This window comes from Oncorhynchus clarkii, chromosome 31 (genome assembly GCF_045791955.1).
Source record: "Oncorhynchus clarkii lewisi isolate Uvic-CL-2024 chromosome 31, UVic_Ocla_1.0, whole genome shotgun sequence".
NCBI classification, from domain to species: domain Eukaryota; kingdom Metazoa; phylum Chordata; class Actinopteri; order Salmoniformes; family Salmonidae; genus Oncorhynchus; species Oncorhynchus clarkii.
This window is the reverse complement of record NC_092177.1, coordinates 8955833-8983609: the sequence shown is the minus strand read 5'-3', so window position 1 is coordinate 8983609 and position 27777 is coordinate 8955833. Positions and strand designations below refer to the sequence as shown.

General features: G+C 41.1%; 1 protein-coding gene across 3 annotated transcripts; it reads right to left on the bottom strand.

The window, feature by feature from the left end:
• Positions 1-852: 852 nt before the first annotated feature.
• LOC139390633 (sideroflexin-1) lies at positions 853-27375 on the bottom strand. Of its 3 annotated transcripts, XR_011629528.1 has the most exons (12): positions 27288-27358; positions 21807-21976; positions 20772-20942; positions 15688-15786; positions 14133-14208; positions 13662-13747; positions 8718-8845; positions 8455-8504; positions 7633-7682; positions 4869-4916; positions 2370-4680; positions 853-2303 (listed from the first exon to the last, which is right to left on the bottom strand). XR_011629528.1 is itself a non-coding variant. In XM_071137887.1 (11 exons), the coding sequence occupies exons 2-11, from the start codon at positions 21968-21970 to the stop codon at positions 4584-4586; spliced, it is 969 nt and encodes a 322-aa protein (XP_070993988.1). In that variant the 5' UTR covers positions 21971-21976; positions 27288-27375; the 3' UTR covers positions 2351-4583. The 3 variants fall into 3 exon arrangements, 2 of the variants coding, with proteins under 2 accessions (XP_070993988.1, XP_070993989.1); XM_071137887.1 differs by lacking the exon at positions 853-2303 and having other exon boundaries at positions 2351-4680; positions 27288-27375; XM_071137888.1 differs by lacking the exons at positions 853-2303; positions 7633-7682 and having other exon boundaries at positions 4373-4680.
• Between the last annotated feature and the right edge of the window lie 402 nt (positions 27376-27777).

The window sequence follows — 27777 nt, the reverse complement described above, 5'->3', positions numbered from 1 at the left end:
TAGATAGATATTAACCTATGGATGACGTGTGTAATGTTGTGTTGCTAGATGGATATTAACCTATGGATGATGTGTGTAATGTTGTGTTGCTAGATAGATATTAACGTATGGATGACGTGTGTAATGTTGTGTTGCTAGATAGATATTAACATATGGATGATGTGTGTATGGTTGTGTTGCTAGATAGATATTAACATATGAATGATGTGTGTATGGTTGTGTTGCTAGATATTAACGTATGGATGATGTGTGTAATGTTGTGTTGCTAGATAGATATTAACGTATGGATGACGTGTGTAATGTTGTGTTGCTAGATAGATATTAACATATGGATGATGTGTGTATGGTTGTGTTGCTAGATGTTACTGAACTGTTTTTTTATTAATTTAATTGTATTTCACCTTTATTTAACCAGGTAGGCTAGTTGAGAATACCTTTATTTAACCAGGTAGGCCAGTTGAGAACACCTTTATTTAACCAGGTAGGCCAGTTGAGAACACCTTTATTTAACCAGGTAGGCCAGTTGAGAACACCTTTATTTAACCAGGTAGGCCAGTTGAGAACAAGTTCTCATTTACAACTGTGACCTGGCCTAGAATAAAGCAAAGCCGTGCGAAACAAACAACAACACAGAGTTACACCTGGAATAAACAAAACATACAGTCAATAACACAATAGAAATAAAAAAAAATGTCTATATACAGTGTGTTCAAATGGCGTGAGGAGGTAAGGCAATAAATCGGCCGTAGTAGTAAAAGTGTTGGAGGGAGCAACATGCTTATGTTTCTGCACCTGCGATAAAATCTGCAAATCTGTACGCGACTTTTATTAATAACAAACACAGCACAACCCTTTTGAGATTTTTTATTTTATTTCATCCAGTTAGGTCTAGACATTACATCCCAAATTTAATCGCAAAAAAAACTAAACAATGAACTACTATTAACAGTATTTCATAATACCCTTTCTTAAAAATACCCATTTCATTTATATTACAGTAAACTGTCATGACTTATTCCTTTCCAGTGGATTTGTATCACTTTGGCTAGATTGACATTCAAGCAGATTGATTTGGCAGATAAGTAAATAACAATAAATAGCCTTCAGTATAATAATTGTATTTTTGTAACAATTAAGGTTTGTTCGGGCAGGTTCGTTTGGCAGTTCTTGGGGTTTAATACATCAAGTTAAAGACTAAGGAAAAGAGACACTCATATACATTGTCCACTGGTTGAAAAATATTCCCGTTATTAGAATCCATTGTGCTTAGCTCTCGCTAATTGTTGCTTTTTAAAGTTACGTTGAATCTATTTGATTAATGAATGTGCTTAAATAAATGTATAGGACTTTAAGTTTGAAATACTGAGAAATAGAAACGTGCAGTGTGTCAGATCAACCATCAATCACAATATTGTGCTTTTTCATCTTGTATTTTCCCAAACATAGCATTCAATGTTTTACATATGAGGAAACACCAAACAACGAACAGATGCTGAGACCGTCGAGAGCAGCACACTAACGTCATTTACACTTGAGCCAACGTGTGCAGCGTTTTAATGTGATCTCGGTGGGAACGTCAGAGAAATTACCTTTTAAAAAAAGTTCAAATATATTTTTTTAAAAGGTGCATTGTCAGTCCAATGCCACTGGCTCTATAACACAGCTTTGATTGAATCGCGGCCTAGATCTGCTGACGCTACGTTCAACTACTGAAATACACAGAAACGTTATCCATCGCTTCCTATCATCTGTAAGAACAACTTCTATAGCAGGATTCTCTCTGAAAAGACATATATAGAACCGTATTAAGTCAATACTGGTAGATATTTTTCCATACTTAAAACATTTAAAAACACCTTTCAAAAAAACACATAATGTGATGAACCAAGGACGATACTTTTATCAACCAAACGGAATGTTCACAATAATGATTTAAAAACATTTTTTTTCCAAAAATTATATACTTCTATTTTATTTTCGGACAAACTCTGGAATAAACAGCATTGAAACTATCAATTTCTCTATTGTTTCTGTGTATACATCAGTTTATTTTTACAAGGTACTGCTGTTATCCAGAGTTGGTTTTCTGTGACAGTACTGCCACCAGTAGGCTTTTGCTACGCTGATATATCTGTAGTCCAGAGTTTAACATCATGTGCATTTGAGTGAATCTTCCAGCAGATCACAAGGTCTAGCTATTCCTTAAATTTCACTGTCATATAGATTTTTTTAAATTAGGGATTGACAAATATGCACAAGACATGCTGTGCTTGTGTCGAGCCTGAGAGATGGTCTAAGCTAGCCTGAGACATGGTCTAAGCTAGCCTGAGAGATGGTCTAAGCTAGCCTGAGAGATGGTCTAAGCTAGCCTGAGACAGCAGCACAGGAGCACAATAAAACATGTCATCAGCTCTTTGGCACATCGTTCAGCAAGGTCTGTGGGAGCCTCGTGACCGGGTTGCATTCAGGACCGCACGGTTTTGCTCTTTAACAAAGCGATCTGGCACCCTCACCCCCCACATATCAAACTGTAGACAATATTTGTAGAACCTAAGATTTTGTCATCGTTTTTGAAACACAGCTGCTGTGGATGCCACCCTGAATGTAGCCCTGAAGTGACTATACAGACAAACTAGTTGACTCGGCCTGAAACACACCTGAAACCAACCATATGCCGCACTATCACACTGATGAGGAGTGGTTTGTTCATGCATGGTTTGGGAAGCAGAATAAATAGTCTGGAATAAACATCAATTATATGAAGATATTGCATCAAAAGCACCAGTAATATACGGAACAACGGTCATTGTAAACCATTGTAAGATCTCACATTGTTAGAAGGAGTAAACCCTGGTCATGGAGCCAATATAGAGTTCCATCCCAAACGGCACCCTATTATTCCCCACGTAGTGCACTACTTTTGGCACCCTATTATTCCCTACGTAGTGCACTACTTTTGGCACCCTATTATTCCCTACGTAGTGCACTACTTTTGGCACCCTATTATTCCCCACGTAGTGCACTACTTTTGGCACCCTATTATTCCCTACGTAGTGCACTACTTTTGGCACCCTATTATTCCCTACGTAGTGCACTACTTTTGGCACCCTATTATTCCCCACGTAGTGCACTACTTTTGGCACCCTATTATTCCCTACGTAGTGCACTACTTTTGGCACCCTATAATTCCCTACGTAGTGCACTACTTTTGGCACCCTATGAATCCCTACGTAGTGCACTACTTTTGGCACCCTATGATTCCCTACGTAGTGCACTACTTTTGGCACCCTATTATTCCCTAAATAGTGCACTACTTTTGGCACCCTATTATTCCCTACGTAGTGCACTACTTTTGGTACCCTATAATTCCCTACGTAGTGCACTACTTTTGGCACCCTATAATTCCCTACGTAGTGCACTACTTTTGGCCAGAGCATTTATAGGAATCGGATGCCATTTGGGACACAACCCTGGCGAAGTTCACTCATTTGGCAAATATGAATTCATTCAAATGAACTGTACGTCATATTGTTATCCTCTGAAATGACACTAATATATTACTAGAGGTTGTGTATTGTTGAGAGGTCTCACAAACCATTGTTGAGATTTGGCAAATACTTGAACTGAATTTTGGAGTAGGCATCATAGTTCGATTAAGACTGACTAACACTGATTACTGCTAATGTTACTAATACAGGAATACAGACCCTGTTATTTTTCCTGGTTCTCCACTGAACACAAACAACTGTTTTTAAAATTAAAATGTTTTGGCAGCTAAATACAATTGACACTCCCTCCCCCAAAAAAGAAAAATCTGACTAAAAAACTGTGTGGGAATACAAACAAACAAATGTCTATCTTAGAAGCCTCTCCTCTTACTGTACACAGACCCACTATAAACCACCATCATCACAGCTCCACAACGAGAGACAATATATTTCACAACATAACAGCAACAAGGCAAACATCTCAAAAAGACTGAAGGAGACGGAGGGGAGGAGGGAGAGAGAAGATGGAGAGAGGGAGACAGAGGGGAGGAGGGAGAGAGAAGATGAAGAGAGGGAGACAGAGGGAGACAGAGGGAGAGAGAAGAGGTAGAGAGGGAGACAGACGGGAGGAGACAGGGAGAGAGGGAGACAGAGGGGAGGAGGGAGAGAGAAGATGAAGAGAGGGAGACAGAGGGGAGGAGGGAGAGAGAAGCGGTAGAGAGGGAGACAGAGGGGAGGAGGGAGAGAGAAGATGTAGAGAGGGAGACAGAGGGGAGGAGGGAGAGAGAAGATGAAGAAAGAAGATGGAGGGAGACAGACGGGAGGAGGGAGAGAGCAGTGAGAAGAGAGAAGACAGAGAGAGGGAGACAGAAGAACAAAGAGAGAGACAGAAGAAAGAGAGAGGGAGAGACGGCCCGAGAGAGAGGGGGGAGGGAGACGGAGAGGGGAGAGAACCAAGGGATTCTGTCTGAGGAGCAGAGGACAGAAAAGAGGAGAGGATGAGAAGCAGAAGTGAACTTTGGCACACAGAATGAGGAGGGTTGTGGTGTCTGCCAGTAGAGCTGCTCTGAGGAACGCTACTGTTGGGCTGGACACTCATAGTCCTTTATTGAAGTAGACCCTCTCCACACCGGGGTGGCTCACACGGATCTTCTCCTGAAGCTCTGGCTCCAATCGGCTTACTGACATAGAGCTGGAGAGAGAGAGAGGGACAAGAGAGATGGGACAAGAGAGATGGGACAAAAGAGAGATGGGACAAGAGAGATGCGAGAGCGAGCGATGGCCAGAAAGAAAAAGAGAGATGGGGAGACAATACAAAGTTATGCACCATTCCTTATCAACACAGCTGATCAACACAGTTAGCAATGATAATTCACTCACCTCTTCTGGGGGAACAGTGCACAGCACAGCGGAGTGGCAAACACCAGGCTGAAAGACAAGCAACACATAAGGGTTAGCAACACATAAGGGTCAGCAAAACATAAGGGTCAGCAACACATAAGGGTCAGCAACACATAAGGGTCAGCAACACAAGGGTTAGAAACACATAAGGGTCAGCAACACAAGGGTTAGCAACACAAGGGTCAGCAACACTAGGGTCAGCAACAGGGTCAGCAACACATAAGGGTTAGCAACACATAAGGGTCAGCAACAGGGTCAGCAACGCATAAGGGTTAGCAACACATAAGGGTCAGCAACACAAGGTTCAGCAACACATAAGGGTCAGCAACAGGGTCAGCAACGCATAAGGGTCAGCAACACATAAGGGTCAGCAACACAAGGTTCAGCAACACATAAGGGTCAGCAACACATAAGGGTCAGCAACACATAAGGGTTAGCAACACATAAGGGTCAGCAACACAAGGGTTAGCAACACATAAGTGTCAGCAACACATAAGGGTCAGCAACAGGGTCAGCAACACATAAGGGTCAGCAACACATAAGGGTCAGCAACACATAAGGGTCAGCAACACAAGGGTTAGCAACACATAAGGGTCAGCAACACATAAGGGTCAGCAACACATAAGGGTCAGCAACAGGGTCAGCAACACATAAGGGTCAGCAACACATAAGGGTCAGCAACACATAAGGGTCAGCAACACATCTACTATATAGAACTAGACAGTAGATTAGATACCACAGCTATAATTCCTGGCCCTTTCCCAAGACACAATGCTGCTTCAAAACAGCTGTTGTGATATCTAAACGACACTGTACTTATGTTTACGTGATAGTTATATCACGGGTGCTTCACAGCGTTTACAGTATATATCACGGGTGCTTCACAGCGTTTACAGTATATATCACGGGTGTTTCACAGCGTTTACAGTATATGCTACGGGTGCTTCACAGCGTTTACAGTATATATCACGGGTGCTTCACAGCGTTTACAGTATATATCACGGGTGCTTCACAGCGTTTACAGTATATGTAACGGGTGCTTCACAGCGTTTACAGTATATATCACGGGTGCTTCACAGCGTTTACAGTATATATCACGGGTGCTTCACAGCGTTTACAGTATATGTTACGGGTGCTTCACAGCGTTTACAGTATATATCACGGGTGCTTCACAGCATTTACAGTATATATCACGGGTGCTTCACAGCGTTTACAGTATATGTTACGGGTGCTTCACAGCGTTTACAGTATATATCAAGGGTGCTTCACAGCGTTTACAGTATATGTTACGGGTGCTTCACAGCGTTTACAGTATATGTTACGGGTGCTTCACAGCGTTTACAGTATATATCACGGGTGCTTCACAGCGTTTACAGTATATGTTACGGGTGCTTCACAGCGTTTACAGTATATATCACGGGTGCTTCACAGCGTTTACAGTATATATCACGGGTGCTTCACAGCGTTTACAGTATATGTTACGGGTGCTTCACAGCGTTTACAGTATATGTTACGGGTGCTTCACAGCGTTTACAGTATATATCACGGGTGCTTCACAGCGTTTACAGTATATGTTACGGGTGCTTCACAGCGTTTACAGTATATATCAAGGGTGCTTCACAGCGTTTACAGTATATGTTACGGGTGCTTCACAGCGTTTACAGTATATGTTACGGGTGCTTCACAGCGTTTACAGTATATGTTACGGGTGCTTCACAGCGTTGTTTATCATCAGTCCAAATGGTGGTTTATCAACAGTCAAATGGTGGTTTATCAACAGTCCAAATGGTGGTTTATCAACAGTCCAAATGGTGGTTTATCATCAGTCCAAATGGTGGTTTATCAACAGTCCAAATGGTGGTTTATCAACAGTCCAAATGGTGCAGTCCAAATGGTGGTTTATCAGCAGTCCAAATGGTGCAGTCCAAATGGTGGTTTATCAGCAATCCAAATGGTGGTTTATCAGCAGTCCAAATGGTGGTTTATCAACAGTCCAAATGGTGGTTTATCAACAGTCCAAATGGTGGTTTATCAACAGTCCAAATGGTGGTTTATCAACAGTCCAAATGGTGGTTTATCAGCAGTCCAAATGGTGGTTTATCAACAGTCCAAATGGTGGTTTATCAACAGTCCAAATGGTGGTTTATCAACAGTCCAAATGGTGGTTTATCAACAGTCCAAATGGTGGTTTATCAACAGTCCAAATGGTGGTTTATCAACAGTCCAAATGGTGGTTTATCATCAGTCCAAATGGTGGTTTATCAACAGTCCAAATGGTGGTTTATCAACAGTCCAAATGGTGCAGTCCAAATGGTGGTTTATCAGCAGTCCAAATGGTGCAGTCCAAATGGTGGTTTATCAGCAATCCAAATGGTGGTTTATCAGCAGTCCAAATGGTGGTTTATCAACAGTCCAAATGGTGGTTTATCAACAGTCCAAATGGTGGTTTATCAACAGTCCAAATGGTGGTTTATCAACAGTCCAAATGGTGGTTTATCAGCAGTCCAAATGGTGGTTTATCAACAGTCCAAATGGTGGTTTATCAACAGTCCAAATGGTGGTTTATCAACAGTCCAAATGGTGGTTTATCAACAGTCCAAATGGTGGTTTATCAACAGTCCAAATGGTGGTTTATCAACAGTCCAAATGGTGCAGTCCAAATGGTGGTTTATCAGCAGTCCAAAAGGTGGTTTATCAACAGTCCAAATGGTGGTTGATCAGGAGTCCATTGCTGGCCACTTACCAGAATCCCACCAAGACCACTTGAATAGGTGCACTCATCCACGGGAACTTCTGAAAAGACCAGAACACAATGAGACAAACAAAGGGAGACATTCCACTCCTCTGAAATGGCTTCCTCTGTTCTGTCCTATTTCCTCACACTGACTGATCACTGAAAGGGCTGGAGTGCAATAGGCAATATGCCTGAGGGCTATAGTTTAGTAGGCACCATTTTGTTTCTACCTATCCAGTTAGTTTGAATCAGGATGAGGAAATAGAGTATTTGGACTTAGCCTGCTGACCGTGTCTAGAAGACTGCTAAGGAGGGTTAGGGTTAGGGTTAGGGCTAGGGCTAGGGTTAGGGTTAGGGCTAGGGTTAGGGTTAGGGCTAGGGTTAGGGCTAGGGTTAGGGTTAGGGTTTGGGTTAGGGTTAGGGCTAGGGTTAGGGTTAGGGCTAGGGTTAGGGTTAGGCTCACACAACACAGCGACAGGCCATTATATATACACTGTCTCTAGTATAGTCACTTATCAAAAGGCTGCCTGCCGTCACAGATACGAGAAAGTAAGGCTGACTGCCGTCACAGATACGAGAAAGTAAGGCTGACTGCCGTCACAGATACGAGAGAGTAAGGCTGACTGCCGTCACAGATACGAGAGAGTAAGGCTGACTGCCGTCACGGATACGAGAAAGTAAGGCTGACTGCCGTCACGGATACGAGAGAGTAAGGCTGACTGCCGTCACAGATACGAGAGAGTAAGGCTGCCTGCCGTCACGGATACGAGAGAGTAGGTAAATATGTGATCATACATGAACAAACAAAATGCTAAATGATGTGAATAATACCTTCAGGAAGGCTTTCTTTTCCAATGTGTTCATTAAAAATGGAGGGATAGCTGAAAAACAGAATAGTGAAATAAAATGTTAATCCTTTATAAATGTTTTATTCATACATCATAATCAACCTATACAAACATGATCTTTCACCTGACAACATGGTGGATTTCAAGCTTTTATCATTTCCAGTGTATCATATGGAGTTGCCAGGTTGGAGTCACAGATCGCATGGGTTGCCAGATTGGTTCTAAAGCCTATCATGTAATACGTACCCATTCCAGGAGAGGCCATGAGGATTCTAGACACCACCACCTGGGAGATAGCCTGCTTAGCGGCGGTCGTTGACTCTCCTAACCGGTTATCGTTCTCGTCGGTTATCGGAATGCCGTGTTTCAGTTCCCTGGACAAAAGTTGAAGAAGAAAAGTAAACATCTATTAAACTGTTGAAACACCTTAGAAACTGGCATTGATGATAAAGACCCTTTCTGTTGAAAGACCTTAGAAACTGGCATTGATGATAAAGACCCATTCTGTTGAAACACCTTAGAAACTGGCATTGATGATAAAGACCCTTTCTGTTGAAAGACCTTAGAAACTGGCATTGATGATAAAGACCCTTTCTGTTGAAACACCTTATAGAAACTGGCATTGATGATAAAGACCCATTCTGTTGAAAGACCTTAGAAACTGGCATTGATGATAAAGACCCTTTCTGTTGAAAGACCTTAGAAACTGGCATTGATGATAAAGACCCATTCTGTTGAAAGACCTTAGAAACTGGCATTGATGATAAAGACCCATTCTGTTGAAAGACCTTATAGAAACTGGCATTGATGATAAAGACCCTTTCTGTTGAAAGACCTTAGAAACTGGCATTGATGATAAAGACCCTTTCTGTTGAAAGACCTTATAGAAACTGGCATTGATGATAAAGACCCTTTCTGTTGAAAGACCTTAGAAACTGGCATTGATGATAAAGACCCTTTCTGTTGAAACACCTTATAGAAACTGGCATTGATGATAAAGACCCTTTCTGTTGAAAGACCTTAGAAACTGGCATTGATGATAAAGACCCTTTCTGTTGAAAGACCTTAGAAACTGGCATTGATGATAAAGACCCTTTCTGTTGAAATACCTTAGAAACTGGCATTGATGATAAAGACCCTTTCTGTTGAAAGACCTTATAGAAACTGGCATTGATGATAAAGACCCTTTCTGTTGAAAGACCTTAGAAACTGGCATTGATGATAAAGACCCTTTCTGTTGAAACACCTTATAGAAACTGGCATTGATGATAAAGACCCTTTCTGTTGAAAGACCTTAGAAACTGGCATTGATGATAAAGACCCTTTCTGTTGAAAGACCTTAGAAACTGGCATTGATGATAAAGACCCTTTCTGTTGAAAGACCTTAGAAACTGGCATTGATGATAAAGACCCATTCTGTTGAAACACCTTATAGAAACTGGCATTGATGATAAAGACCCATTCTGTTGAAAGACCTTAGAAACTGGCATTGATGATAAAGACCCATTCTGTTGAAAGACCTTAGAAACTGGCATTGATGATAAAGACCCTTTCTGTTGAAAGACCTTAGAAACTGGCATTGATGATAAAGACCCTTTCTGTTGAAAGACCTTAGAAACTGGCATTGATGATAAAGACCCTTTCTGTTGAAAGACCTTAGAAACTGGCATTGATGATAAAGACCCATTCTGTTGAAAGACCTTAGAAACTGGCATTGATGATAAAGACCCTTTCTGTTGAAAGACCTTAGAAACTGGCATTGATGATAAAGACCCTTTCTGTTGAAAGACCTTAGAAACTGGCATTGATGATAAAGACCCTTTCTGTTGAAAGACCTTAGAAACTGGCATTGATGATAAAGACCCATTCTGTTGAAAGACCTTAGAAACTGGCATTGATGATAAAGACCCTTTCTGTTGAAAGACCTTAGAAACTGGCATTGATGATAAAGACCCTTTCTGTTGAAAGACCTTAGAAACTGGCATTGATGATAAAGACCCTTTCTGTTGAAAGACCTTAGAAACTGGCATTGATGATAAAGACCCTTTCTGTTGAAAGACCTTAGAAACTGGCATTGATGATAAAGGCCCTTTCTGTTGAAAGACCTTATAGAAACTGGCATTGATGATAAAGACCCTTTCTGTTGAAAGACCTTAGAAACTGGCATTGATGATAAAGACCCTTTCTGTTGAAAGACCTTATAGAAACTGGCATTGATGATAAAGACCCTTTCTGTTGAAAGACCTTAGAAACTGGCATTGATGATAAAGACCCTTTCTGTTGAAAGACCTTAGAAACTGGCATTGATGATAAAGACCCTTTCTGTTGAAACACCTTATAGAAACTGGCATTGATGATAAAGACCCTTTCTGTTGAAACACCTTATAGAAACTGGCATTGATGATAAAGACCCTTTCTGTTGAAACACCTTAGAAACTGGCATTGATGATAAAGACCCTTTCTGTTGAAACACCTTATAGAAACTGGCATTGATGATAAAGACCCTTTATGTTGAAAGACCTTAGAAACTGGCATTGATGATAAAGACCCTTTCTGTTGAAAGACCTTAGAAACTGGCATTGATGATAAAGACCCATTCTGTTGAAAGACCTTAGAAACTGGCATTGATGATAAAGACCCTTTCTGTTGAAAGACCTTAGAAACTGGCATTGATGATAAAGACCCTTTCTGTTGAAAGACCTTAGAAACTGGCATTGATGATAAAGACCCTTTCTGTTGAAAGACCTTAGAAACTGGCATTGATGATAAAGACCCTTTCTGTTGAAAGACCTTAGAAACTGGCATTGATGATAAAGGCCCTTTCTGTTGAAAGACCTTATAGAAACTGGCATTGATGATAAAGACCCTTTCTGTTGAAAGACCTTAGAAACTGGCATTGATGATAAAGACCCTTTCTGTTGAAAGACCTTATAGAAACTGGCATTGATGATAAAGACCCTTTCTGTTGAAAGACCTTAGAAACTGGCATTGATGATAAAGACCCTTTCTGTTGAAAGACCTTAGAAACTGGCATTGATGATAAAGACCCTTTCTGTTGAAACACCTTATAGAAACTGGCATTGATGATAAAGACCCTTTCTGTTGAAACACCTTATAGAAACTGGCATTGATGATAAAGACCCTTTCTGTTGAAACACCTTAGAAACTGGCATTGATGATAAAGACCCTTTCTGTTGAAACACCTTATAGAAACTGGCATTGATGATAAAGACCCTTTCTGTTGAAAGACCTTAGAAACTGGCATTGATGATAAAGACCCTTTCTGTTGAAAGACCTTATAGAAACTGGCATTGATGATAAAGACCCTTTCTTGTCCAAGTTGTGGAAAGAAAAATGTAAATAAGTGATGAGTGATATATGCTATAGAAAAAAAACAAATGAAAAAGGAGAGAATTGAGCATTGTAGTAATCTAATCAACATTTAAAACATTTAAAACTACAGTGCCTTGCGAAAGTATTCGGCCCCCTTGAACTTTGCGACCTTTTGCCACATTTCAGGCTTCAAACATAAAGATATAAAACTGTATTTTTTTGTGAAGAATCAACAACAAGTGGGACACAATCATGAAGTGGAACGACATTTATTGGATATTTCAAACTTTTTTAACAAATCAAAAACGGAAAAATTGGGCGTGCAAAATTATTCAGCCCCCTTAAGTTAATACTTTGTAGCGCCACCTTTTGCTGCGATTACAGCTGTAAGTCGCTTGGGGTATGTCTCTATCAGTTTTGCACATCGAGAGACTGAAATGTTTTCCCATTCCTCCTTGCAAAACAGCTCGAGCTCAGTGAGGTTGGATGGAGAGCATTTGTGAACAGCAGTTTTCAGTTCTTTCCACAGATTCTCGATTGGATTCAGGTCTGGACTTTGACTTGGCAATTCTAACACCTGGATATGTTTATTTTTGAACCATTCCATTGTAGATTTTGCTTTATGTTTTGGATCATTGTCTTATTGGAAGACAAATCTCCGTCCCAGTCTCAGGTCTTTTGCAGACTCCATCAAGTTTTCTTCCAGAATGGTCCTGTATTTGGCTCCATCCATCTTCCCATCAATTTTAACAATCTTCCCTGTCCCTGCTGAAGAAAAGCAGGCCCAAACCATGATGCTGCCACCACCATGTTTGACAGTGGGGATGGTGTGTTCAGCTGTGTTGCTTTTACGCCAAACATAAAGTTTTGCATTGTTGCCAAAAAGTTCAATTTTGGTTTCATCTGACCAGAGCACATTCTTCCACATGTTTGGTGTGTCTCCCAGGTGGCTTGTGGCAAACTTTAAACTACACTTTTTATGGATATCTTTAAGAAATGGCTTTCTTCTTGCCACTCTTCCATAAAGGCCAGATTTGTGCAATATACGACTGATTGTTGTGTTGTCCTATGGACAGAGTCTCCCACCTCAGCTGTAGATCTCTGCAGTTCATCCAGAGTGATCATGGGCCTCTTGGCTGCATCTCTGATCAGTCTTCTCCTTGTATGAGCTGAAAGTTTAGAGGGACGGCCAGGTCTTGGTAGATTTGCAGTGGTCTGATACTCCTTCCATTTCAATATTATCGCTTGCACAGTGCTCCTTGGGATGTTTAAAGCTTGGGAAATCTTTTTGTATCCAAATCCGGCTTTAAACTTCTTCACAACAGTATCTCGGACCTGCCTGGTGTGTTCCTTGTTCTTCATGATGCTCTCTGCGCTTTTAACGGACCTCTGAGACTATCACAGTGCAGGTGCATTTATACGGAGACTTGATTACACACAGGTGGATTGTATTTATCATCATTAGTCATTTAGGTCAACATTGGATCATTCAGAGATCCTCACTGAACTTCTGGAGAGAGTTTGCTGCACTGAAAGTAAAGGGGCTGAATAATTTTGCACAACCAATTTTTCAGTTTTTGATTTGTTAAAAAAGTTTGAAATATCCAATAAATGTCGTTCCACTTCATGATTGTGTCCCACTTGTTGTTGATTCTTCACAAAAAAATACAGTTTTATATCTTTATGTTTGAAGCCTGAAATGTGGCAAAAGGTCGCAAAGTTCAAGGGGGCCGAATACTTTCGCAAGGCACTGTACATATTAGTAGAGAATTGAGAAGAAAAACATATAAAATGCTGAATGCATATTTGCAAAGACATATTTTCAAACAGAAGGTGGTACAGGCTAGTTGGTCTTACCGTTGCCTCATGAGAGGGATGTTGATGCAGTTCGCAGCAGCAACAGCGGCGAAGGGAACTAACCTTCCTACGAGGGGAGATATGTGCTGGACAACAACAAAAGGTTGGAGTTAAATAGACAGACAGGAGTTTAATTGATCTATACATTCTAATATTTTTCCAAAGCTTTAAAAGCTATTTGTGTATGTCATGATGGTTATGATGAGTGACATTTGTTTCCACAATGGGAATGCCGTATGGAATACACAACATTTTCTCTCTCTTTCAACACATTGACAAACCAGCAAAGCAGGCAGCAGGCAAAATGTGTAGACTACTTCTATTCGTGGTTACTAGTCACTTCTATTCACTATTTTGGACATGATAACTACTCATGATATGACTTGTGAGTAGCTACGTTTGATAACACTCCCTTGCGATGTGGTTGATGGTAAATGAATGAATGAGAACAGGGTTTCAGTGGGTTAATACCTTTGTTAGTGCATTTAGTCCTAGAGCCGTGGCTACTGCCCCTGTGGTAGCAGATACATAGGCTGTGCCAAGCTGACTGCAAACGAGAGACGCATTCAGAAATTCACATAGTCATATTATCCAAACCACAAAATATTACAGGGTTAATAGGTATCAGAAACACACAAGACAAAAAAACTACCAGAGCAACATCAGCTAACAAAAATTATATAGAACAGGGCTGTTCAACTGGTGGCCAGATTCGGCCCGTTTATTCATTTAGACTGGCCCTTTGATCAATTCTCATCATTAACAAAAGATCTGAAAATAAATCCCCGTCAGAATCCGACGTTCCGGGTCAAAATGACAAGAACTACGGTGGTTGTCTATAGTGTGGTTTCTATGACTACGGTGGTTTCTATGACTACGGTGGTTGTCTATAGTGTGGTTTCTAGCACTACGGGGGTTGTCTATAGTGTGGTTTCTATGACTACGGTGGTTTCTATGACTACGGTGGTTGTCTATAGTGTGGTTTCTATCACTATGGTGGTTTCTATGACTACGGTGGTTGTCTATAGTGTGGTTTCTATCACTATGGTGGTTGTCTATAGTGTGGTTTCTATGACTACGGTGGTTTCTATGACTACGGTGGTTGTCTATAGTGTGGTTTCTATCACTACGGTGGTTGTCTATAGTGTGGTTTCTATCACTACAGTGGTTGTCTATAGTGTGGTTTCTATCACTATGGTGGTTGTCTATAGTGTGGTTTCTATCACTACGGTGGTTGTCTATAGTGTGGTTTCTATGACTACGGTGGCAGGTTGATTTTTTTCTTCATATGAATTTGGCTCTATCGTTTGAACAATTTAAGCTACAAAAGTATGTGGACACCCCTTCAAATGAGTTGAGTCGGCTGACAGGTGTATAAAATCAAGCACCCAGCCATGCAATCTCCATAGCTAAACATTGGCAGTAGAGTGAAGAGCTCAATGGCTTTCAACATGGCACTGTCATAGGATGCCAACTTTCCAATAAGTCAGTTTGTAAAATGACCTGCCCTGCTAGAGCTCCGGTGAAATAGGCGTACTGTTATTGGGAAGTGGGAACATCTAAGGCCATATTGATGCCAATGTTCAACGAGCAGGTGTCCATATACTTTTGGTCATGTAGTGTATCGTTGTATTAAATTACTGAGATGCTCCGTTTTCAGACGATTTTCAAATGACCTAATTACTTTTAAGAGACATTTAATAAAAAATAAAAAAAGGTGAGCGGGCGTTGTTTCCTTTTCAATGATTATCAAATGTTTTGGTTGCCACCTCGACTCCAGCTGGTTGAGAACATTTCATTTTAAGACAAGTAATTTATTGGTGTGTGTATGGCTTTTTATATATATATATATATATATATATATATATATATGTATTTACACACAGAAGAAGAATTACACATGGAAAATGTCTGGCCCCCCTGCAATCAAACTCTTTTTTTCTTTCTTTTTATTACACATCTGGCCCCTGTAAGAATATAAAAGTAGTTGAATATCCCTGATATAGAAACTATAAAACCAACTTACTTGACTGAGAGAGGAGCATCTCCACTCCTATTGGTGTAGTTGACTATTGCATTGAAGGACTGATTGATCCACTGCCATAAGACTACAGCTGGAGTTGTCCTGAGGAGAGAGAGAGACTTCAATTAGACTACAGCTGGAGTTGTCCTGAGGAGAGAGAGAGAGAGAGAGAGAGAGGACACTTCAAATAGACTACAGCTGGAGTTGTCCTGAGGAGAGAGAGAGAGGCTTCAATTAGACTACAGCTGGAGTTGTCCTGAGGAGAGAGAGAGAGAGAGAGGCTTCAATTAGACTACAGCTGGAGATGTCCTGAGGAGAGAGAGAGAGAGGCTTCAATTAGACTACAGCTGGAGTTGTCCTGAGGAGAGAGAGAGAGAGAGAGAGAGAGGCTTCAATTAGACTACAGCTGGAGTTGTCCTGAGGAGAGAGAGAGAGAGAGAGGCTTCAATTAGACTACAGCTGGAGTTGTCCTGAGGAGAGAGAGAGAGAGAGAGAGAGAGGCTTCAATTAGACTACAGCTGGAGATGTCCTGAGGAGAGAGAGAGAGAGGCTTCAATTAGACTACAGCTGGAGTTGTCATGAGGAGAGAGAGAGAGAGAGAGAGAGAGGCTTCAATTAGACTACAGCTGGAGATGTCCTGAGGAGAGAGAGAGAGAGGCTTCAATTAGACTACAGCTGGAGATGTCCTGAGGAGAGAGAGAGAGAGGCTTCAATTAGACTACAGCTGGAGATGTCCTGAGGAGAGAGAGAGAGAGGCTTCAATTAGACTATAGCTGGAGTTGTCCTGAGGAGAGAGAGAGAGAGAGAGGCTTCAATTAGACTACAGCTGGAGATGTCCTGAGGAGAGAGAGAGAGAGGCTTCAATTAGACTACAGCTGGAGTTGTCCTGAGGAGAGAGAGAGAGAGAGAGAGAGAGGCTTCAATTAGACTACAGCTGGAGTTGTCCTGAGGAGAGAGAGAGAGAGAGAGGCTTCAATTAGACTACAGCTGGAGTTGTCCTGAGGAGAGAGAGAGAGAGAGAGAGAGAGGCTTCAATTAGACTACAGCTGGAGATGTCCTGAGGAGAGAGAGAGAGAGGCTTCAATTAGACTACAGCTGGAGTTGTCATGAGGAGAGAGAGAGAGAGAGAGAGAGAGGCTTCAATTAGACTACAGCTGGAGATGTCCTGAGGAGAGAGAGAGAGAGGCTTCAATTAGACTACAGCTGGAGATGTCCTGAGGAGAGAGAGAGAGAGGCTTCAATTAGACTACAGCTGGAGATGTCCTGAGGAGAGAGAGAGAGAGGCTTCAATTAGACTATAGCTGGAGTTGTTCTCAGAGAGGGGGGGGGGCGATGGAACACAGAGCTTTTACTATCTCATCCTGGAATATACAAGGTCTGAGGTCATCTGCCTTTGGCCTAAAGAGCAGGAACCCAGACTTCATCAAAGAAATTAGAAATACAGACATTGTCATCCTACAAGAAACATGATGTAGAGGAGATGAACTCACTGGTTGCCCTCTAGGTTACAGAGAGCTGGTAGTCCCATCCACCAAACTACCAGGTGTGAAACAGGGTAGAGACTCAGGTGGTATGCTAATTTGGCATAGAGCAGACCTAACCCACTCTAGTATATTCGTCAAAACAAGAACATTATACATCTGGCTAGAAATGAATACGGAAATGATCTCAGATAAAAATGTCCTCATGTGTGCTACCTATATCCCCCCAATAGAATCCCCATACTTTAATGAAGACAGATTCTCCATCCTAGAGAGGGAGATCAATCATTTCCAGGCTCAGGGACATGTACTAGTCTGTAGCGACATAAATGCCAGAACTGGACAATAACCTGACACCCTCAGCACACAGGAGGACAAACACCTACGTAAAGGTGACAGTATTCCCTCCTTTAAAATATGCCGCCCTAGACACAACTATGACAAAACAACCAACAAAAATGGGTCACCACTCCTGCAGCCCTGTCGCACGCTGGGTCTGTACATAGTCAATGGTAGGCTTCGAGGAGACTCCTATGGTACCTACACCTACTACTCATCCCTTGGCAGTAGTACTGGGCTACCGAGTGGTGCAGCGGTCTAAGGCACTGCATCTCAGTGCTTGAGGCGTCACTACAGACACCCTGGTTTGATTCCAGGCTGTATCACAACCGGCCTTGATTGGGAGTCCCATTGGGCGGCGCACAATTGGCCCAGAGTCGTCCGGCTTTGGCTGGTGTAGGCCGTCATTGTAAATAAGAATTTGGTCTTAACTGACTTGCCTAGTTAAATAAAGATTAAAAAACATTTTTTTTATAACAAATACTGTAGATTACTTCATCGCTAACCTCAACCCAGAGTCTCTTACAGAGTTCACAGTCAGTCCACTGACACCCCTATCAGATCACAGCAAAATCACTTCCCTATCAAATCTAAAAATATCAAGCAGACAACCTAAAAACAGAGACCCAGAAAACCTGAGCCTACGCCTTCACTATGGTGAATCACTAAAACAATACAGAAATACACTACGGAAAAGAAGGAACAGCACGTCAGAAATGAGCTCAATGTAACTGAAGAATCTATAGAAGAATCAAACCACTTCTGGGAAAATAGGAAAACTCTAAACAAACACAAAGAGTTATCTATTCAAATGGAGATGTATGGATAAACCACTTCTCCAATCTTTTTGGCTCTATAACAAAGAACAAACAGCAGCAACATACACATGATGAATTACAAATCTTATAATTGGCTATAAAAGACTACCAGAACCCACTGGATTCTCCAATTACATTGAATGAACTACAGGACAAAATACAAACCCTCCAACCCAAAAAGGCCTGTGGTGTTGATGGTATCTTCAATGAAATTATAAAATATACAGACCACAAATTCCAATTGGCTATACTTATACTCTTTAGCATCATCCTTAGCTCTGGCATCTTCCCCAGACTTGTACATTTCCTCAGTGAAAACAATGTACTGCGTCAAATTGTCAAATTGGCATTTTACCAAATTACCGTACGACAGACCACGTATTCACCCTGCACACCTTTAATTGACAAACAAACAAACCAAAACAAAGGCAAAGTCTTCTCATGCTTTGCTGACTCAATTTGGAATGAGGGTCTGCTATACAAATTGATGGAAAGTGGTGTTGGGGGAAAAAACATACAACATTATAAAATAGATGTATACAAAAAAACAAATGTGCAGTTAAAATTGGCATAAAACACACATTTCCTTCCGCAGGGCCATGGAGTGAGACAGGGATGCAGCTTAAGCCCCACCCTCTTCAACATATTTATCAACGAATTGACGAGGGCACTAGAACAGTCTGCAGCACTCGGCCTCACCTTGCTAGAATCTGAAGTCAAATGTCTATTGTTTGCTGATGATCTGGTGCTTCTGTCCACAACCAAGGAGGGCCTACAGCATCACCTAGATCTTCTGCATAGATTCTGTCAGACCTGGGCACTGACAGTAAATCTCAATAAGACAAAATAATGGGTGTTAAAAAAAGGTCCAGTTGCCAGGACCACGAATACAAATCCCATCTAGACACCGTTGCCCTAGAGCACACAAAAAACTATACATACCTCTGCCAAAGCATCAGCGCCACAGGCAACTTCCACAAAGCTGTGAACAATCTGAGACAAGGCAAGAAGGGCCTTCTATGCCATCAAAAGGAACATAAAATTTGACATACCAATCAGGATCTGGCTAAAAATACTTGAATCAGTTAGAGCCCATTGCCCTTTATGGTTGTGAGGTCTGGGGTCCGCTCACCAACCAAGAATTCACAAAATGGGACAAACACCAAATTGAGACTCTGCATGCAGAATTCTGCAAGAAATAACCTGAGTAGAACGTAAAACACCAATCAATGCATGCAGAGCAGAATTAGGCCGATACCCGCTAGTTATCAAAATCCAGAAAAGAGCTGTTAAATTCTACAACCATCTAAAAGGAAGCGATTCCCAAACCTTCCATCACCTACAGAGAGATGAACCTGGAGAAGAGTCCCCTAAGCAAGATGGTCCTGGGTCTCTGTTCACAAACACAACCAACAGAACCCCAGGACAGGAACACAATTAGACCCAACCAAATCATGACGAAACTAAATTATAATTACTTGACACATTGGAAAGAATTAACAAGAAAACAGAATGCTATTTGACTAGAATGCTATTTGGCCCTAAACAGAGAGTACACCTGACCACTGTGACTGACCAAAAATTAAGGAAAGACTATGTACAGACTCAGTGAGCATAGCCTTGCTATTGAGAAAGACCGCCTTAGGAAGACCTGGCTCTCAAGAGAAGACAGGCTATGTGCACACTTCCCACAAATGAGGTGGAAACTGAGCTGCACTTCCTAACCTCCTGCCAAATGTAGGACCATATTAGAGATACATATTTCCCTCAGATTACACAGACACACAAAGAATTCAAAAACAAATCCAGTTTTGATAAACTCCCATATCTATTGGTTGAAATACCACAGCGTGCCATCACAGCAGCAAGACTTGTGACCTGTTGCCACAAGAAAAGGGCAACCAGTGAAGAACAAACACCATTGTAAATACAACCTATATTTATGCTTATTTATTTTCCCTTTTATACTTAAACTATTTGCACATTGTTTCAACACTGTATATGGCAATTGAAGTGTCTTGTTATAACACTGTCATTCTAATAGGACAGTCGTGTAACACTGCCATTCTAATAGGACAGTCGTATAACACTGTCATTCTAATAGGACAGTCGTGTAACACTGTCATTCTAATAGGACAGTCGCGTAACACTGTCATTCTAACAGGACAGTCGTATAACACTGCCATTCTAATAGGACAGTCGTATAACACTGTCATTCTAATAGGACATTCGCGTAACACTGTCATTCTAATAGGACAGTCGTATAACACTGTCATTCTAATAGGACAGTCGTGTAACACTGCCATTCTAATAGGACAGTCGTGTAACACTGTCATTCTAATAGGACAGTCGTGTAACACTGCCATTCTAATAGGACAGTCGTGTAACACTGCCATTCTAATAGGACAGTCGTATAACACTATAATTTTAATAGAACACTGCTGCTCACTTGTAGAAGGTCATCATACAGCCAGTGATGGTCATGTTCATGGGGACCTGAGCAGACATGCGGCCAATCAGGATCATCTTCTCTCCAGTGTCTGGGTGGAAGGCTGAGTCAAAGATATACTTGGCTCGCCATAGCTCGTCCTCTGTCAGCCCAGGGGATATCACACCTTGCCTTAGAGAGAAGGGGGGGGGGATTCAAAGACAAATAGCAAGTGATTAGCTGAGCCTGTTTATTTAGTGGCAACACAGGTTTAAACAAAACCCTGTTCGTTGCACACAACCTGTATTTGATAAACATTGTCCCAAATGTAATAGTGTAGAAGCCTTCAATCTCTTACCTAGCAACATTGCTCTGTGTATTCAATGTTGCATCATAGAATGCAACCATGTGTTGTCTTTCTGGTTCATCAATAGTTAATTAAGGGTAAACTGATCCTAGATCTATGCCAATGTGCCGGAAGTCAATTCTATCAGTTGCTCTCAGCTCAGTTAAAGGTTGTTTCCAAACAGCAAAACCAGGAGGAACCAGATCCCAGGAGAAACCAGAACCCAGGAAACTAGAGAAAACTAAAAGGAACCAGAACCAACGAGAACTAGGCACAACCAGGATGAACCAGAACCAACGAGAACTAGAGACAGCCAGGAGGAACCAGAACTAATGAGAACTAGGGACAACCAGGAGGAACCAGAACCAAGGACAACAAGGGAGAACCAGAACCAAGGACAACTAGGGAGAACCAGGAGGAACCAGAACCAAGGACAACTAGGGAGAACCAGGAGGAACCAGGACCAATGACAACTAAGGAGAACCAAGAAGAACCAGAACCAATGTGAACTAGGGAGAACCAGAACCAATGTGAACTAGGGAGAACCAAGAGGAACCAGAACCTATGTTAACTAGGGAGAACCAGGAAGAACCAGAACCAAGGAGAACTAAGGAGAACCAGGAGGAACCAGAACCAAGGTGAACGAAGGAGAATCAGAAAAAAAACAGAACCAAGAAGAACTAAGGGGAACCAGGCTCAGAATACACTACCGGTAGTCACTGATGACTTTGTGTGCATTCTCTAGTTGTTCGTTGGTGAGCAGGACGTTGCGGGGGTCGGTAACAGTGAAGAAGTGTTTGGCCCGGCCCATAAACGTCCCTTGGTCCCATCGAGGCTCCTTGATGTTTATGGAGGTGGAGATTTCTGTCGTCATGGTTATCTGAAAGAACACACCAACATTGTAATAGCAAAGATCATTTATTTTGTCCATCCTGTAAAACATTCACAACACAGACAAGTTTTATTGTCCCAGATGATTTATCTACCAGCGCTCGACTAAAATTCATAAATTAGCCTAGCTACTGTCAGAGGAGGTGAAATTCATAACATCCTCCTGAATAAAAGCTTTGGAAAAACTGTAATAAGGTGTCCCGGTGTTAAGTTTCTTCCCAGAAGATTAGTTGCCACAAGATTAGTTCCCACAAGATTAGTTCCCACAAGATTAGTTCCCACAAAGTGTGGCACACACAGGAATAGTTCTAAACAGCATTAAGTCAATGTCATCTGGGTCCCCAGTCCTAGACTTAGAGACAAGGGGAATAATGCAACACAAATCACAAAAAGCTAAACAAAAGGGCTTGACTATTGTATTACCTGGGAACAAACTAACCCTGAAACAACATTCCAGTTTCATCATGTCATTCTGAGACTAGAGGAAAAACTGGTTTTTAGACATTTTTGCAAAAAAAACAAGGGAAAGGGCTCTGAATACTACTTACACATCAGCCAGAAATCACTCACTGTATATCACTTACACATCAGCCAGAAATCACTCACTGTATATCACTTACACATCAGCCAGAAATCACTCACTGTATATCACTTACACATCAGCCAGAAATCACTCACTGTATATCACTTACACATCAGCCAGAAATCACTCACTGTATATCACTTACACATCAGCCAAAAATCACTCACTGTATATCACTTACACATCAGCCAGAAATCACTCACTGTATATCACTTACACATCAGCCAGAAATCACTCACTGTATATCACTTACACATCAGCCAGAAATCACTCACTGTATATCACTTACACATCAGCCAGAAATCACTCACTGTATATCACTTACACATCAGCCAGAAATCACTCACTGTATATCACTTACACATCAGCCAGAAATCACTCACTGTATATCACTTACACATCAGCCAAAAATCACTCACTGTATATCAGGTACACATCAGCCAGAAATCACTCACTGTATATCACGTACACATCAGCCAGAAATCACTCACTGTATATCACTTACACATCAGCCAGAAATCACTCACTGTATATCACTTACACATCAGCCAGAAATCACTCACTGTATATCACTTATACATCAGCCAGAAATCACTCACTGTATATCACTTACACATCAGCCAGAAATCACTCACTGTATATCACTTACACATCAGCCAGAAATCACTCACTGTATATCACTTACACATCAGCCAGAAATCACTCACTGTATATCACTTACACATCAGCCAGAAATCACTCACTGTATATCACTTACACATCAGTCAGAAATCACTTACTGTATATCACTTACACATCAGCCAGAAATCACTCACTGTATATCACTTACACATCAGCCAGAAATCACTCACTGTATATCACTTACACATCAGCCAGAAATCACTCACTGTATATCACTTACACATCAGCCAGAAATCACTCTCTATATCACTTACACATCAGCCAGAAATCACTCACTGTATATCACTTACACATCAGCCAGAAATCACTCCTTTCTATTATGTTACCACAAAATCATGTCACAATTGCTGTCCCTTGAGAGGAATGAAAAACCCAGAACACACTGTGATAAATTCTTCTTGAGATTAATTTAACAGGACAACTGATCCAGTAGAATGTTGCTATGGAAACAGGCCTGGCTGACCTGACACGGGTTTTGAAGAGCTAAATTGTACTGAACCCCATAACCCCCCCCCCCCCCCCCCCCCCCCCCCCCCCCAGTGACCGGGGTCGAGGCGTCTCTTCAAAAGCCCCAAACCCACCACCCTACCCTCCTACCCCTTTCTCTCGCTCTCTCTCTCTCTCTATGGGGTCAAAGAATGGATGAATTGTGTGTTAACAGCCTAGTCATGGGGACGTAGATAGGCTATCGCTCATCTTCATTCTAATTTAATTAGGTCTAATCAACATAGGCTATATTTATATGAGCATGTCAATAAAACAGTTTAGTCTAATTGAAACTACATTATGCTGTGTTAAAATAATCTCTCATAACCTAGACAAGGCACCTTGTCTAGCAGCCAGAATGGCTACATGTAGTGTGACAGAACGTCTGCACTTTGCCATGCTACTGCATTTCTTCACTTTCCTATCAAATGGAGGTAATGTTGTTGTTTTTTTAAATCACAGAGAGGTGAAATAATCACGACATTCCCAAGATACAATGTAACCCAGTCTGAACTGGATTCTATTAACCCGTTGTTACAATGTAACCCAGTGTGGACTAGATTATATTAACCCGTTGTTACAATGTAACCCAGTCTGAACTAGATTATATTAACCCGTTGTTACAATGTAACCCAGTCTGAACTGGATTCTATTAACCCGTTGTTACAATGTAACCCAGTCTGAACTAGATTATATTAACCCGTTGTTACAATGTAACCCATTCTGAACTAGATTATATTAACCCGTTGTTACAATGTAACCCAGTCTGAACTAGATTATATTAACCCGTTGTTACAATGTAACCCAGTCTGGACTAGATTCTATTAACCCGTTGTTACAATGTAACCCAGTCTGGACTAGATTATATTAACCCGTTGTTACAATGTAACCCAGTCTGGACTAGATTATATTAACCCGTTGTTACAATGTAACCCAGTCTGAACTAGATTATATTAACCCGTTGTTACAATGTAACCCAGTCTGAACTGGATTCTATTAACCCGTTGTTACAATGTAACCCAGTCTGAACTAGATTATATTAACCCGTTGTTACAATGTAACCCAGTCTGGACTCGATTATATTAACCCGTTGTTACAATGTAACCCAGTCTGAACTAGATTATATTAACCCGTTGTTACAATGTAACCCAGTCTGAACTGGATTCTATTAACCCGTTGTTACAATGTAACCCAGTCTGAACTGGATTCTATTAACCCGTTGTTACAATGTAACCCAGTCTGAACTGGATTCTATTAACCCGTTGTTACAATGTAACCCAGTCTGGACTAGATTATATTAACCCGTTGTTACAATGTAACCCAGTCTGAACTAGATTCTATTAACCCGTTGTTACAATGTAACCCAGTCTGAACTGGATTCTATTAACCCGCTGTTACAATGTAACCCAGTCTGAACTGGATTCTATTAACCCGTTGTTACAATGTAACCCAGTCTGAACTAGATTATATTAACCCGTTGTTACAATGTAACCCAGTCTGGACTAGATTATATTAACCTGTTGTTACAATGTAACCCAGTCTGAACTAGATTATATTAACCCGTTGTTACAATGTAACCCAGTCTAGACTAGATTATATTAACCCGTTGTTACAATGTAACCCAGTCTGAACTAGATTATATTAACCCGTTGTTACAATGTAACCCAGTCTGAACTAGATTATATTAACCCGTTGTTACAATGTAACCCAGTCTGAACTAGATTATATTAACCCGTTGTTACAATGTAACCCAGTCTGGACTAGATTATATTAACACGTTGTTACAATGTAACCCAGTCTGAACTAGATTATATTAACCCGTTGTTACAATGTAACCCAGTCTGGACTAGATTATATAAACCGTTGTTACAATGTAACCCAGTCTGAACTAGATTATATTAACCCGTTGTTACAATGTAACCCAGTCTGAACTAGATTATATTAACCCGTTGTTACAATGTAACCCAGTCTGGACTAGATTATATTAACCCGTTGTTACAATGTAACCCAGTCTGAACTAGATTATATTAACCCGTTGTTACAATGTAACCCAGTCTGGACTAGATTATATTAACCCGTTGTTACAATGTAACCCAGTCTGAACTAGATTATATTAACCCGTTGTTACAATGTAACCCAGTCTGAACTAGATTATATTAACCCGTTGTAACAATTTAACCCAGTCTGGACTAGATTATATTAACCTGTTGTTACAATGTAACCCAGTCTGAACTAGATTATATTAACCCGTTGTTACAATGTAACCCAGTCTGAACTAGATTATATTAACCCGTTGTTACAATGTAACCCAGTCTGGACTAGATTATATTAACCCGTTGTTACAATGTAACCCAGTCTGAACTAGATTATATTAACCCGTTGTTACAATGTAACCCAGTCTGGACTAGATTATATTAACCCGTTGTTACAATGTAACCCAGTCTGAACTAGATTATATTAACCCGTTGTTACAATGTAACCCAGTCTGAACTAGATTATATTAACCCGTTGTTACAATGTAACCCAGTCTGGACTAGATTCTATTAACCCTTGTTACAATGTATCAGGTGTTGTATCCATCCAGTTCCAGCTTGCTGCAGATGTAACGGGGACATTTTGAAACGCATGTTTCTGTCTATAACCCGTTACACACACACATCAGTCTGTTGCAAATATGACTTGTCGGTCACTTACAAACAACAACAGTTGTTATAAATCTAACTTCCTCTGACAAAATGTCAACCAGTCAGACTTCCTGTGGGTGAAATCCTATGCAACGATAGGCTGAAGGCCTAATACAAAGGCAGTGTTGATTTGATCATATTTGTTATGCCACTACAAAATCTGAACTCTGACAAGGGGCGGTTTCTCTTAACGCCTGCTACGTTAGGTGGCCTCTGATCTAAAGACCTCTCTTCCAGCCCCACGTTTTAACCAAATCACTGGCCTCCATGGCTACATGTTAACCCATATTAACTACCTTGTAACGTTTTTCTTATGCTACAATGGTTGTTCCAAAAGCATAGCCACACAGCTGCATAACACTGTGCAAGAACCGGCCAGCTCTGGTTTGAGAGAGGCTCAGTGAAATATAGCCTACGATAATTCTCACCATTTTGTCAGATGAACCGACCGTGCAAATGGATCCGGGCGAACAATACTACCATTGGCTAGATCGGATAAATTTATCAACCGAAGCAGACCAGCTTGATCCGAAGCTAACCACTGCATGTAGACCGTTACATCTGGATACCAAGCCAACGTCCAACACCGTGCAAACGCCTAAAGAAATGAAATATCTCCACTAATAGCCTATTATTCAAAACATATGTTTCAGCCCAGCTGTGCGTGCCTGTTTCAACTACAGCCCTAGCGTTCTGCCTGCCACATCCTCAGATTCAGTCATCTAGTTGCCCACTAGGCAGGCAGGCAGTAGGACTATCCCTCCGTTCCCTGTTAACCATCCAAACCAGATGCACGACTCCAGAATAAGTGGTATCAAATTCCAACATGTGGAAACATGTGTTTTAAAGGGTATCCAGCCACTTACTAAGCTCCGGTCCTCGTCTGCCACGATCACAGCAGTCTTCTGCCAGAGACGTCCCTGAACAGCGAGCTCGTTCAACGAAGCTAATTTGACAAGTATGCATCGGCTACTCAGCACCAATAGATGCACAGCAGCGGGCACGGAGATCCTTTCACAATAAAATCCCAACATTAAATACATGCAAATAAGCTGACCAAAATAATATAAATATCTAGATTTTTACGGGAGTCCAAATCATAGAAATATAATATATTCTTTATCTAGCCCCAAATAAATTAAAAGTCAATGGCAGCTAACACTTTTCTTCCTCAGACAAGGACTTTTATTAGCAAATTATTGTTTAGGTGACTTCTGTCTGCTACTCCCCTGCTCAGTCATGTGAAATCCATAGATTAGGGCCTAAATCATTTATTTAAATTGACTGTTTTCCTTATATATAAACTGTAACTCGCCAAAATCTTTGAAATTGTTGCATTTATACTTTTGTTCAGTA

Bases quoted from the DNA above. Each gene is read 5' to 3' on its own strand.
- LOC139390633 (XM_071137887.1), bottom strand. From the start codon at position 21,970: ATGACGACAGAAATCTCCACCTCCATAAACATCAAGGAGCCTCGATGG. The intron at 20,943-21,806 runs GTAGTGTATTCT...CTTCTCTCTAAG, and splicing joins AAAGTCATCAGTGACTACCG to GCAAGGTGTGATATCCCCTG. The intron at 15,787-20,771 runs GTGAGCAGCAGT...CTCTCTCCTCAG, and splicing joins TGTATGATGACCTTCTACAA to GACAACTCCAGCTGTAGTCT.